We start from the raw sequence: 13,410 nt of genomic DNA, 5'->3' as shown, positions 1-13,410 counted from the left end.
AAGAAACAGATGGCATGGTTGGCAAGGGGGAGGAAATGCATTCTCATACACTACTGGTACAATGGTAAACTAGTGGGCAAGTCGGCCATAACTGCTCAAATTTTAAGAAGGCATATTCTTGGATACAGTTAAATGCATTGTTTGACCATTACATTAAAAAAATAGGTGAGCCCGTGCCCGATGATATCTTTACATTAGAAGTTCATTGTAGTATTATTTGAATTGCACAGTAAGTCCACTAGACATTGCTTTCCATAAAGGCAGAGAGTAAATCTGTTTTGTTTCCTGCAATACACCCAGTACCCTGAGCAAGCACAGAGGAGATGGGTGGTCAGGAAGAGCTGCTGAATGAATAAATGAATAATGATGGAGATTTAAGGGGTCATGTATGCCTGGACCTCTCTTGGTATTTAGTGAGCCAGGAGCAAGTTTTCCGTTTGGAATGTTGGGTTTTACTGATTTCCATGGCATGCTACACTCTTGGCCCTGGTATGTCAAGTACACTTTTCTAATCATCAGAGCCAGTAATAGTGGCATTTGAGTGCTCAAAGCAACCAGGCACAAAGTAGATGTGCTACTGCAGTTATATGCAATACTAATGCTGTCATGCTTATGTTGTGAGTCATATATATTTTTTTCGATTCAACTATTATTGCTGAAAAAAATCTATTATTGGTATACTTTTTCTTCACCTGAAGTATAAAAGAGTTAATTTTCAGAGGAACAACAATTATGACTTTGAAAGGCCCCAAAGTAAATTTATCCATTTTTATCTCAGAGCACAGCTGAATAAAGTATGTGACTTGGTGTTGTGTTACACATTTCTATTAAGTTTGAGGAAAGAAAGGAAAAAACCTATGATACTGGGGTTGTGTGTGATAAAACATGACCTTTCGGAAGCTTGATACGATATTACATCGTAAAGACACACGAGGGCACTCTAATCAACCAGAAAAGAGAAACAGAAAAGATCGTGAAATCAGGTTGATGTTTTAACAACTGCACCATAACAGGTGAATTAGTAAGCACTGGTAAAATTGTGAATGTTTGCAATTCATAGCAAGAGATTTTCTATTCTTGATCCAAGTTCTAAGAAGCCAAAAGCATTCTGCAATTCTGTAAATGACAGAAATAATCTATCACTCTCAGATCCCAGTTGAGGAAAAAACACACCCCTTTCTAATGATTTGTTAAATTGACCTTGGGGCAGAATTTGCCCTTGCAAACAAAGATCTTCTAGATCACCTACAATTCTACTTCATGTTTTATTTGTTCTCCACTGGGGATAGTAGAGGACAAATTCTTTGCTCCATGTGTTTTCCTGGAGAAATGGTGTGTTAAAAGTTTAAGCCTTCCCCAAAAAGCCAGTAGTAACAAAACAGCTCTTTGCATAAAGGGGCAGAGATCACCGAAGAACATCTCCTGGCCTTCCTGAGTTTTAAATTTTGTACATACGACTACAGCATACAATTTCCTCCATCAAATTCAAAACGTATAGCAGAACAGGCATTTAAATGACCTTTCTTTCAGAACTGTAACAAAAGGGCAACAATAATTACAGAGAGCCATGGATTCTGAGGCAATCAGGTTCATTCACTAAGGATTATCACTATTTTTTTTTTTTTAAGTTTTGTTTATTTATTTGAGAGAGAGAAAGAGAGAGACAGAGCATGATCGGGTCGGGGGAGGTGAAGAGGGAGAAGATGACTCCCTGCTGAGCAGGGAGCATGACTCTGGCTTGATCCAGGGACCCCAGGATCATGACCTGAGCTAAAGACAGACACTTACCTGACTGAACACCCCAGGTGCCCAGATTATCACTAATCTTAAAGTCATATTCAAATTTGTGTCTCAGCAAAATAATAATTTCCTGTCATCAATCTTTGGGGTCAAATACAAGAATTAAAATAGAAAGTATTAAAACTTTGAATGCCAAGGGTGTACTGTGGTTGCATAATAAATCTTTATTGACTTAATAAACTAGAAAATTCTATCTCTGGATCCATAGAAAGTGTGACACATGCTACATTCTTGAACTGCTTCTTACTATCGTATTCACTTTATATCTATTTGAATGACTAAATTCATTTTCAAACTCGATTTGTCAACGTATTCAGTTTGTTTGTTTATTTCTCCCCATAATGTTTTGCTAAGGACCCTAGTTCCTATCCTTTCCTGAACTGGCCACCAGGGTATACGCAGGTAGATTTAATTTATACTAATAACAGAACAGGCTCTAAAATATGATAATTTTCTTCTAATCTTCTAATTTTCCTGTTCTTTAAAAATGATTCTGGTTAACTGAAGGTGCCAATATACTTTCTACAGTTAAAAAAAACTGCCTGAATACTGCGTAATATTACACAGTAATTAAAATTGAGTTGGGGGGCGCCTGGGTGCGGCTCAGGTCATGATCCCAGGGTCCTGGGATCGAGCCCCACATCGGGCTCTCTGCTCAGCAGGGAGCCTGCTTCCCCACCCCCTCTGCCTCCCTCTCTGCCTACTTGTGATCTCTGTCTTTCAAATAAATAAATAAAATCTTTAAAAAAAAAAAACTGAGTTGGCATTTTTCTTTTTTCTTTTTTTTTTTAGTCAGAGAGGCAGGCAGAGAGAGAGGAAGGGAAGCAGGCTCCTCACTGAACAGAGAGCCGGATGTGGCTTGATCCCAGGACCCTGAGATCATGACCTGTTGAAGGTAGAGGCTTTAACCCACTGAGCCACCCAGGCACCCCTTGAGTTAGTATTTTTCCATGGAGCTATCCAAGGAATATTTTATAAATACAGCCGTGGTCTTTCCTTGGATGTATGGAAAGCCACCAAGAGAATCATATGTAAAGTTAGAGAACTATAAATGGGATTACAGAGGTTAAATTGGGTAGTATAAAAGCTAACTTGGGCACTCAACTCAATTGGTATGGTCTGATATGGAACCCTTTATAATATCAAGGAAGTTTCCAAACTTTAATTTTTTACCAATAATCTTTTTTCAAGATCTTAACTTAATCAAGCTCACATTTAAAGCTAATTTTAAAAACAGCCTGGAATAAACTCTCCCAGTATGCACTCTCTAGCTTCCTTTCATTAAGAGATAACATATGCCAGGTACTTGGCAAGGTGCTGGAATCCCGGCCCCCATTAAGCAAAAGAGTCTTAAGGAAGGAATCTTGGATTCAGATTTTGGTTCTGCTACTTTTCATCCGTGTAACTGTGAGCCACTTCGCTTTCCTAAGGCTCAGACTTTTTATCTGTAAAATGGGAATACTATCACCTAGAGCAAAGGAGTAAGTGTGACACACTGCACTGTACCTAGTACAGTGCATGGCACACAATAATGGCTCCAGAAAAGGTAGTAATTATTATTATTTTTACTCCAATGGATATTGCTTATTGTCATGATTTAAATAAACTCCTTAATCTTTTCTTATCATTAGTCACAGGATTTGATAATCCTTCAGAGATTATTTATTCAACAACTATTCAGTGGCATCATACTATGTGTCAGACCCTGAGAATATATGAAGGAGGACAGACATAAAACCAATAATTAATTACCAGTGCTACAAAAAGAAAACGTGCCATGGAAGCATATAATGGAGGCAACCAATTCAAGGAGACCCTGAAGAAGTATTAAACAGAGACCTGAGATACATGAAGAAATAAGGTAGGCAACAAAACATTGTAGGCAAAGTCCCAGAGGCAAAGGCATGGTGAGCTGAAGGAACTAGAAGATGTGCAATATAATTGGAACCAGGGGAGGAAGGGAGGTGAGGGCTAAGTATGAGCCTGGAGAGGAAGGCACACCATATTTGCAAGCCAGGTTAAGAATTATGGGACTTTATCCTAAGGGCAAAGGAAGGTACTGAGGGGTTTTATGGGACTCTGCAATTTAAAACAATTTCTGAGATGTAGAGTAAATAGACTGGATGGGGTTAAGATTGAACACAGGGAGATCATTCAGAAAGTATTGTTGAATTCCAAGTATCCCACGAAAAAAGCCAGTACAAAAGCAGTATTAGTGGGACTGGAGAGAAAGAGACTTGTTCAAGAACAGAGGAAGAATCAAGCAAAAAGATGTGGTCCTAGATTGAGCGTGGGGAAGGTATTCTGGGAAGTCATAATCTCAAGAATGTGGTCAATAAAATGTATTTCTGTGTTTCATGAAATAAATGTAAAGCATGGTTTATTACTACATATTCCTGACGCAGTACACAAAATTAAAAATTTCAGGCCATGGGACAATTTATTTCAACTTTATCAGGCCTGCCACACTCAAGACATCTAAGTGAGCATCAATATTTTTCAAAGCATTTTGCTATGTTGATGGTAATTCTGCAGAAATACTATAGTATCATCTAACTACCAAATTAGTTTTAATATGTAACACATGGATTGAAAGTAAAGAGGGAGGGACTACAGATAGAACACTTCCTCTTCCTAGGAGGCATAATTTGATTCTTAAAGGAAAAAATCAAGTTTCTACTTTTTCCTTCCATGTTTTCACATCTGTAAATATATTAAGCAGAAGGATATTATGAGGAAACCAAAGTATATATAAAGTAAATCTTGGCTCTCCGAGACTCTCAGCCAAATGCATTATTATGGAAAAAATTGCTTCACACTTCCAAACGCTTTTACACCTGTAATGTGAACCCTCTTCATGGAAGGCCCTGGCCTACTCCTCTTTCTTATCAGTTTAGAGTGCTTTCCAGGAAGCTGTCTTCCACCTCTTCCCCATCCATTATCTTCTCAATTCCCCAAACGCTGAACACGTTTTTATTTTACCATAAATTGCAATGAATTATTATTTTGGCTTTCTTTTCTATCTTCATTAAATTGCATGCTTCTATAGGGCAAGGCAGAGACTTTCAATTCTGCATTCTTAAATGTTTCACACTCGGGCCCAGGAACAAACTGCAGTCAGAGTTTACTGATCTGTGTGCCCTTCTCCCTACCTAAGGGCAGCCTTAAATGACAGCAGTGTTGGAGTTTAATCTACTTTAATACTTTCTCTGACTTCTTTTCAAAAAAACCGCTAACACTATGCAGAGTATATATCTGGAGAAAGAGACAGAAAGAATGTAAGTGGAAAAGTATGTTCAAATAAGAAAACAAACCTTTTGTTTTTGTACAAAAATCACAGAAAGTAAAGCCTGACATACTTGGCTGCAGGAACATTAATTTTAAAAGGCTGAGAAATAGGATCTCACACCTCCTAATTAATGCTATTATTAATTCTATACAGGTAGAATAAACTAGTTAGATCTACGCACAAGCAAAACGGCCCAAAATAAAGGTCTGGGAAGTTTTTCTATAAGCAAAGTGTTTGGGTTTTGTGATGAAAGACTTCTCCAGATACTGTTCCCTCTAACCTTGGCTCTCGCAGTCCCTAGGGTGGAATGCCTTAACACTTCCCTCTCAGCCCACTGTATGTAGTGTTTAAGACTCAAATCCTCCGAAATCACACCCTGACTTCGTCCTTCTCTGAAGTCCTAGGACAGTTAGGATTCTATAGTACAAAATTTAATAAGTGATTACCCTCTGTCCAATATTTTCTACTCTCCGCTCAGATCTAACAAAATCCGCCTCAACAACGGTAGGGAGAAACGCTAACCAAGTGCCAACAGCACGGAAAAGAAGTTAACCTGTTTCAACACTCACGTGGCAGCTGAGAAGTCAAACCTAGCTCATTAAGGCCCAACCTTAGTTCGGAGAAGAAATGCGACAGAGTCAACGTTTTATCTAACCAAAGGGACCCTTCAATGGATCGACAGGATCTCCAGGCAGCTGGGGGTGGGGGCCAAGATTCAAACCTCCCCAACAGCAGCAGCTTTCCTTGGCCCACCCACTTTCTACTTCCCTTCTCAAGGTGCAAACGAAGAAGTCCAAAAGGATATGGCATCACCTTTGCTCTCTGACCTAGGAGCAGAGACTCACCAGTTTCATACTGGACTTTTGGTTGTTCAGTACCAGACACTCCACTCCTCAAACGCAGAAAGCGTCTTCCGGTTCAGTCACCGCCACCGGCCCGCCGAGAGCATCGCGGGACATGCAGTCCTTCTGCTCTACGCCCCCTTCCCGGGGCATCATGGGAAGTGTAGTCGTTTCTCCATGAATCATGGGAACTGTGGTCATCTTTCTTTTCCGTCCCTTTCCTCTCCAACGCCTCCTTCGGCCAGCTCAAATTCATCCCCGCCGCCAATTCATCCTCCCTCTGCGCCCCAGCATGATATCATGTCCCGTTGCTGGGTCTGGGACCCATGGTATTCTGGGATGTGTAGTCCCCGTGGCTCGGAGACCCTTACCCCTCCTCCCTGTGGGAAGGCGGATGGGCGCGGGACTTGCCGGGAGCTGTAGTTCCCAGGGGCCTCCGGATGCCGAGTCCGGAGCTTTTACTCAAGGGAGGCAAGAACTACAACTCCCAGGGCCGCCCGGCGGCAGCAGGTGGGAGCGGGGCTGTTGATATCAATATGGCGGTTGTCAGCCAGACAAAGACAGTCAGTCTGATGTGATTGAGACAAGGGTGGTTTTCAGGGGGAGACTGGGAGATAGAGGCCTCCCCTCCCCCTTCTCCTCTTCCTGCGCCGGCCTCAACCCCTCCCCAGTCCCCTCCCGACTGGCGCCCCACGCGGAAGACACCCCTCCCCCTCCCGCTTTCCCCTCCTCCCTGCCTCAGCCCTTCGTACTGGGACGTTGGGGAGGGGGCTGTGCCGGGCGGAGAGAACTCAGCAAGGATTCTGAGGTGAGTCAAGCGGTTTTGAAGCCGGACTACCTCAAGTCTCTTTCCTCACTTCTTTCTCTTCACTTTTTTTTTTTTTTTTTTTTTGAGGGGTTTTGGGGAGTAAGTGAGTGGGCTGGGGATGGGTCTCTTAAGCGGCCCGATTGAGAGGAGGGAGGAAGCAGGGGGCTTCCGAGTGGGTAACCCGGACGCAGGGTGTGGGGTGGGGCAGTTTGTGGGGGGCGGTAATTGAAAGGCGTCGGCTGCTCCCCAACTCTTTTCTCCTGCTTTCCTCCTCTGTGGGCGGAAGGTTTGAATCCTGGAGGTGGGGTCTCCTGTTTGGAGTTTGGGAAACTGCGAGGTGAATTTGAGGTGTGTGGGTTTGTTTGGGGTTTATAACTGTGTTTTAAACTGTGTGACGTGTACTTGTGTGATATGTTAGGCTTGAATAAATGTCTATAGATAGGGAGTTAGCTAGCTGGAGTCATAGCTTTTATCTGGGCCTGGGCAGAGAAGCGTGCGTGAGGTCCCGGTCCTGGACCTTTGGGCTGGCGACGTGGTCCGGGGTAGCTGGGGTTAGCAACTCGTTTGTGTCCCATTGCCCGCTCACGCTTCTCCTCTCCGCCTCCGCCCCCTCCCCTGGACAAATCTCCACCCCAAACTCCGGATTGAAGAATTTTAGAGATGAGGTGGTGTGGAGACGGATTTTTGCATCCTTAAGTCTATAGATAGGTGGGAAAGGAAAAGTGTTCTTAATATTTTATTCCGGAACCGTGTTTTGGTTACACTATTGGGGCTACTTTGAAAGGAGTCCTCCACCCACCCTCACCCCGAAACAGTAGGTAGATGTGTCTCGTCGTCTTCGTGTTAAATGCATTAAACATTACTTAAGATTCGGGGGCGTGCGGTGGGGGTCTGGAGTGCTGACATGGGTATGCGTCTCTGTGTGTGTACTGAAGACACAGGATGACTGTTGTGTATCTTGAGATAGGGAGACTTAATTTCGTATTAAGAAATTACTGTTGGAAAATATTTGGTGGCGGGGGGAGTAGCTGATAGGCGCAGCTTGTATTTTTCTTCTACCCCACCCTGTTCTGTCTCGGATTTGTCTGGAAGCTGGTGTGGAAGAGTGAGGAAGCATTGGGTGAGTGAAGGGTGGAAGGCAGTTGACATTAAAGATACTATGCTCTACAAAGTTGAATAGTGTAAGGTGATTGCTGTTTTTTTTACCCCGAAGCTTTAAAAACCCTTATGTATCTAATAGGATAGAGTGATGTGACCAGTTCATTTCTCTGGGATCCTGCAGGTATAGAAACCTCTCTTCCTTCCCTCCCTTCCTCCTCTTCCTTCCTTCCCTCATTCCTCCTTCAGTCCTTTCTTTCTTAGCATGCTGCATTTCTTTTCCCAGATGGACACGATGCCTCCTGTACCTGTTTATTTACTTTGTCCTAATATAGTTGTCCTTTTTGTGATTTTACTATAAAATGCATCATTAGATGACAAGGACTTGCATTTGTTTTTACTTTGTATTTATGCCACAGGTAATTGTCACATCAGGATTGAAGTGCTTTGCATTAAACTAATTTTAAAATTGCACAACTAAGTTGTTGTTTGATCTAGTTGAATTATGTTTATAAGTCAAGTTTGGAAAATTTGAATTCTGATTTTTTTCTCTCAAGTTTCAAGTAGAGTTATAAAGGCAAGAGGATTGCAACATCTCTTTTTTTCTCACAGTCTTTAATATTTAATAACATTACACCAGGATAATAAGACCATATATTTTGTAGTTTCTTCAGCCTGAAATAGAAGGTTTTCAATAGCACTTCTTCTGTGACAGTTTTTTTTGTGTGTGTAATACGGACCTTTACATAACTAAAGGAATTGGCATAATTGCTCTTTTGACTGTTGAGATATTTACATGTATGGCTCCACACTTACCAGTTCTCAAACCTATCAGTAAAGGATCTTAGATTCCCTGAAAGTCACATAGATACAGTATGCAGTTTTATGATATGTTTTATAACCTTTGATTTGAAATTTCTGCAGTTGATCATTCACACAGATGAGCTGACTAAAAATGTGAGGTTTGTATATTTAGATTGACCTGAATAGAAAAAAAAAAATGATGTATGTATCTTCTAAATCTCAAATTTAGAACATAAAATATGTTGATACAAAGCTGAACCTTTGTTTTATTTTGGACTAGGATATCCAGAATTTTTGTGTTTTAACCTTCCATCCTAACCTGAAATACTACTTTGCCAAAACTGGAGGAAAATCCTATGTAACTACATAATAGAGTATATTTTTGCTGAAAGATATTCTGTGAGATGTAGAGTTTTAAAGTATTAGATACTTATTTTAGAAATAAAAAACTGAAATGTTTAAGGGTTGGAAAAATAAAACAGTATTTTCTTTTCCACCTACCCTTACTTCCAATCTTCTTTTCTTTCATGGAAGGGCAAAGTTACTTACTGGGAAAAGCTTTCATTAAACTTTTTCTGACTAGTAGTCTGGTTGAAATTACTACAAGTAAACCATATTCCTTGCATTTGGTGGGGGTGAATCTGTTGCATTTTAAGCGCCGAGCATTAAAATGATGTAAAGCCTTTACTGCAGGTTAAAGCATAAAACATTGTCGGCATGTGGAAGTCATATGGTTTATGAAAAAAGTAGAAAATCAGGGCATTGGTGCCTGTCCAGCTTAAAATTTCATCCCGTAACTGTGAAAGACACATTTATTTTAATATGATTGCTTCTAAAAATGTTGCCTGTATTATGGGAAGTTGAGAATCCAAACTGTTTTTAACCAATCTGTTGCTAGTTTAGTGTACTGCATATCATGAATACTGTGGTTGCAAATGTGCATCAAGGAGCCTTTAGGGGTCAGCTTTCTGTTGAATGTCTGTAGTGAGTCTTCATTATCAATGCTGTATGAACCGATTTCGCTCTTCTCAGCACAAATCCTTAGGTGAAGCATCACTAATAGAAATATAGTAGCTCAGTAATGGTAAGTTATAAAATATATTACAACAAATCTCTCATTGTTTCATCATTTTTAAAAAAAAATAGAAATAACCAGTTTGTGGCAGTTTTTGCGGCAAGTATGTATTGGAATGGGATTGCTTATTTCAATAGATGTTGAACACATTGGGGATATTTATGCAATTCGTTTGGGGTCTTGTGTATGTTATATTCTGTCCATTCCACTTCTAAATGTTGCACACAGCTTCCATATTTCCTGTAATACCACATTTGCTTTTTGGGTTCTTTTCTTTGCAGCTCTTGCTTCTATTATTTTGTATGCAGATCTTTAAATTTGAGTTATTTTTCTTGGAAATTAGAAATTTATCCCAGGATGTCATTTTTCGTAAATGAAAGTTAGTGTACCACTCAGATTTTAAAAACTGTGAATGTTTATAGGTAAACTAGAAAGTGCTCAGTGAAAATATGTTGGGTTTGTTTTGAAAACCTGCTTTATTTAGGGTTTTTTTTTTTGGCTTCCAGAATTAATTTTGTAGCTCCCTTTGTTTTTTTGGCCAGATTTTTCTCTTAATTATTGGTTTTTGCTTCTCAATTCAGTAGAACTTTAAAAATTTTTTTATAAAAAAATTGTTAGTGGGAATCACAGCTTGTCTAGAGTGTCATATAGCTACATTTACATATGCACTCACATAAAGCATCTTTGTTTGTTTATATATGAAATTGTTATATATCTATGAGACATGCAACCTGTAAAAAAGGAATCTGAACCACAAATAACAGGACACCAAACAGTGGCTCAAACTAGAAACCAGAATAACTACCACCACAGGCTGTCCACATTATAGAAATTATGGAGATTTTCAGTGTCATTATAAACCATTATTTTAACAGATTCTGCCAAAATCTATTTCTCTCAAAATGGAACTTATTGGTATTGAAATTTTTCTGAAAATAATATAAATTAATATGTGACTTAGATTCCTAGGTACAGCTATCTCCCCACCTGACCCATACTGGTTGTAGGGCCCAGCATAAGTATGGAGGAAAGGTTTTTCTGATGAATTATTTGAGGTATAACTTTTAGTTATAGTCTATTTAAACATAATCCAGTGCTTTAGTTAACTTGTTTTTCTTGATCCCAGATGAAACAAGTTGGAAATTTACTATAACATTGTTTTGGACACTTTCCAAGAGCATTTAGTTACTGGAAGTCTCTGGCTTTGGCATAGTTTTACCCTTACAATGGTAGTAAGTTTAAAGTTACAGTAAGTTTTTCCAATGGTTATTATAATTCTAATGCAATATTTTACAGATCCTTGACTTGGGGAATAAGGATACTGTTTTTTGTTTTTGTATTTTTGTTTACAAACAAAAGGAAAAAAACCAATAGATTTAGTTTCAAGTTATGAGTTATACTTTTTTGGGATCTTAAAACAGGTATTCATAGATCCCTTCTAAAAATGATAAAGTGATTCTAATTCATTCAAAGGGCATTTAGGGTTTTAAAAAAACCCTAAATGGGTTTAGTGTGCTGATTATGATAATGTTTACTAAGTTGCACATAGTCTCTGTAGCTTGTCTCTAATGCTCAGTGACGGTCTGCATGTGGTTTATCGAAAACATTTATAGTGCTCTTTACTGTATGCATATTAAACAATTAGTGTGGAGTTGCCAAGGGGCAATAATTTTAATGTTTATAGTTATAGTTTTCAAAGAAGGGAAAGTCAAATGCTGTGGCTATTGCTGAAATGAGGATGACCCGAGACTAAATTTATCTGCTTAAAATTTTGATAAGGTAGTGGCGTGATTAAAATGAAACTGTTGGGCCAACTCAGTCTAACCTTGAGTCACTCTGACTCTCCACATCCAGTCATAGAATCAAGTTGATTATACTTCCTTTGTATCTATATCAGTTGACTTCTTTTCATTATATGCTATTCCCTTAACTTGGGCCTTCATCATTTCTGTCTTGCCACATCAGTTTCTTAACTAATTTTCCTGCTTTCAGTATTTTTTTCTTAAGTTACTTTTCACTCCTACTTGAGAGATCTTGCTAAAACAAAGTGTGAATTTGATTGCTAGCCATACTTTGCCTGTAATCCTTCAGTGGCTCTCCAGCCTTTCAAATAAATCCAAACTGTTATTCCACGCATGTCCAAATCCTGGCTTTGCCAGTTACTTGCTATGTGACTTTGGGCAAGTGTTTTAATCTGTCTGTTCCTCAGTTTCCTCATCTGTAGAATGGGGATACATAGTCCTTACTTCATAGGATTTTCATAGAATATTGTTAAGTACCTAGAATGCTTCAGGAATATCATAAATGTTAACTATTATTATCATCATATTATACCACATATTTTGTGTTCTAGTTTCTTCTGTTTATTTCATCATTATCAGCTCTAGACCCTGTGCCTTAGCCACGTCAAACTACTGGAAGGCCAAACAAGCACTCTAGCATAGATAAGGAGGGTGAAGTATTATTAGTCTTTGAGGGTTACAGTTGTTGGTAATGTCTTCAGAAGTAAAGAATTAATTGTGAACTTTAAAACATATTGCTGTATAAAGAATAGTAGTATATTCTGTGCTCTGACTTCTGATTTTTCCTCAAAGTAAAAGGCAGTGTTAGGTTATTGCCTAATTCAGACAACAACTTAAAATTCACTTTCTTTGCCCTTGTTAATGCATTTTCATGTTTCAAACTTAGATTCCCACTGCTAATCCAACCTTTTTATCTTCTCACCTAATTTCATGAAGGATCTACTAATTTTGTATATAATTTCTTTCATTTTTTCCCCACAAATCCAAATTCTTACTCCATTTTGGGTAAATTTTTTTTTTTTAACATTGCTATTGAGACAATTGGATAGTTGCATTATATATGATCTGGGAACAGACATATGTTTTACTTACATACTAATGTTTATACTTGAGGTTGAGTGGCTAGTTTATTTCCCACTGCTTTGGTTGGTTTTCCAAAGTGGTAGATGATGCACATATGGTGATTCATATCTGTGTCTCTTTCCTTCCTCATGGAGGAGAAAGAATGTCCTGTTGTTGTTGTTGTTGTTGTTGTTTTAACCAAACTGAGTCAATGATAAATGTTACCCAAAACTATGTATAGAGGTAGCAGGATGATAGCTAAGGTATCAGTCCAGACTTTAGAATGTAATTTTTGTAGGAGGCTCTATTATGACTATAGTTTGCAACCACTAATCTAGCCAGCATTTACCTTTGTGGAACATAATTGTTCATTGTGGAGAACTTGAAAGTAGCTGTTCTGAATATTATCTTTATTTGGTTGAAAAATTCATTTTGTGGATTCATATATAGCCTATGTATATTTAGTTTTACATAGTAACTGTTTAAAACCACTCAGGACAAGAGTAGTTGCTATAGTCTGAGGAAGACCTCTCTGAAAAGCTGCCATGATCTTATTTATTTGAAATTCTGCATCATCTTTTCAATAAACTGTCATTTTCCTCCAAAAGGTGTTAGTCCAAGTTTAAATAAAAATATCTTTGATTATTTTTCCTCTCAAAAAGGAACTTTTCTTAAAGTAAAGTATGATAATTAAAAAATACATATATTGCTGGATGCCTGGATGGGTCAGTTGGTTAAGCAACTGCCTTTGGCTCAAGTCGTGGTCCCGGAGTCCTGGGATCGAGTCCCGCATTGCGCTCCCAGCTCCATGGGGAGTCTGCTTTTCTCTC

General features: G+C 39.0%; 2 protein-coding genes across 12 annotated transcripts in view; one reads left to right on the top strand and one right to left on the bottom strand.

Moving 5' to 3' along the window:
- INTS9 (integrator complex subunit 9) overlaps positions 1-6,218 on the bottom strand; it is a 105,358-nt gene extending 99,140 nt beyond the window's left edge. Inside the window, exon 1 of one of the 3 annotated variants that reach the window (XM_032332298.1) lies at positions 5,903-6,218. Coding sequence is in view for 2 of the 3 variants with exons in the window: in XM_032332299.1 (XP_032188190.1) it covers positions 5,935-5,943 (9 nt within the window). In the remaining variant the exon portion in view is untranslated. The remainder of the gene's footprint in view (positions 1-5,902) is intronic. The other 2 variants (XM_032332299.1, XM_032332297.1) reach the window with 2 other exon arrangements.
- A 215-nt stretch (positions 6,219-6,433) lies between these two features.
- The window catches only part of HMBOX1 (homeobox containing 1), a 189,804-nt gene continuing 182,827 nt past the window's right edge, over positions 6,434-13,410 (top strand). For all 9 annotated transcript variants that reach the window (XM_032332292.1, XM_032332289.1, XM_032332291.1 and 6 more), the window contains exon 1: positions 6,434-6,739. The gene's annotated coding sequence lies outside the window, so the exon portion shown is untranslated. The remainder of the gene's footprint in view (positions 6,740-13,410) is intronic.

The sequence above is a fragment of the Mustela erminea genome, chromosome 2 (assembly GCF_009829155.1).
Source record: "Mustela erminea isolate mMusErm1 chromosome 2, mMusErm1.Pri, whole genome shotgun sequence".
NCBI classification, from domain to species: domain Eukaryota; kingdom Metazoa; phylum Chordata; class Mammalia; order Carnivora; family Mustelidae; genus Mustela; species Mustela erminea.
This window is presented reverse-complemented; position numbering and strand designations above follow the sequence as displayed.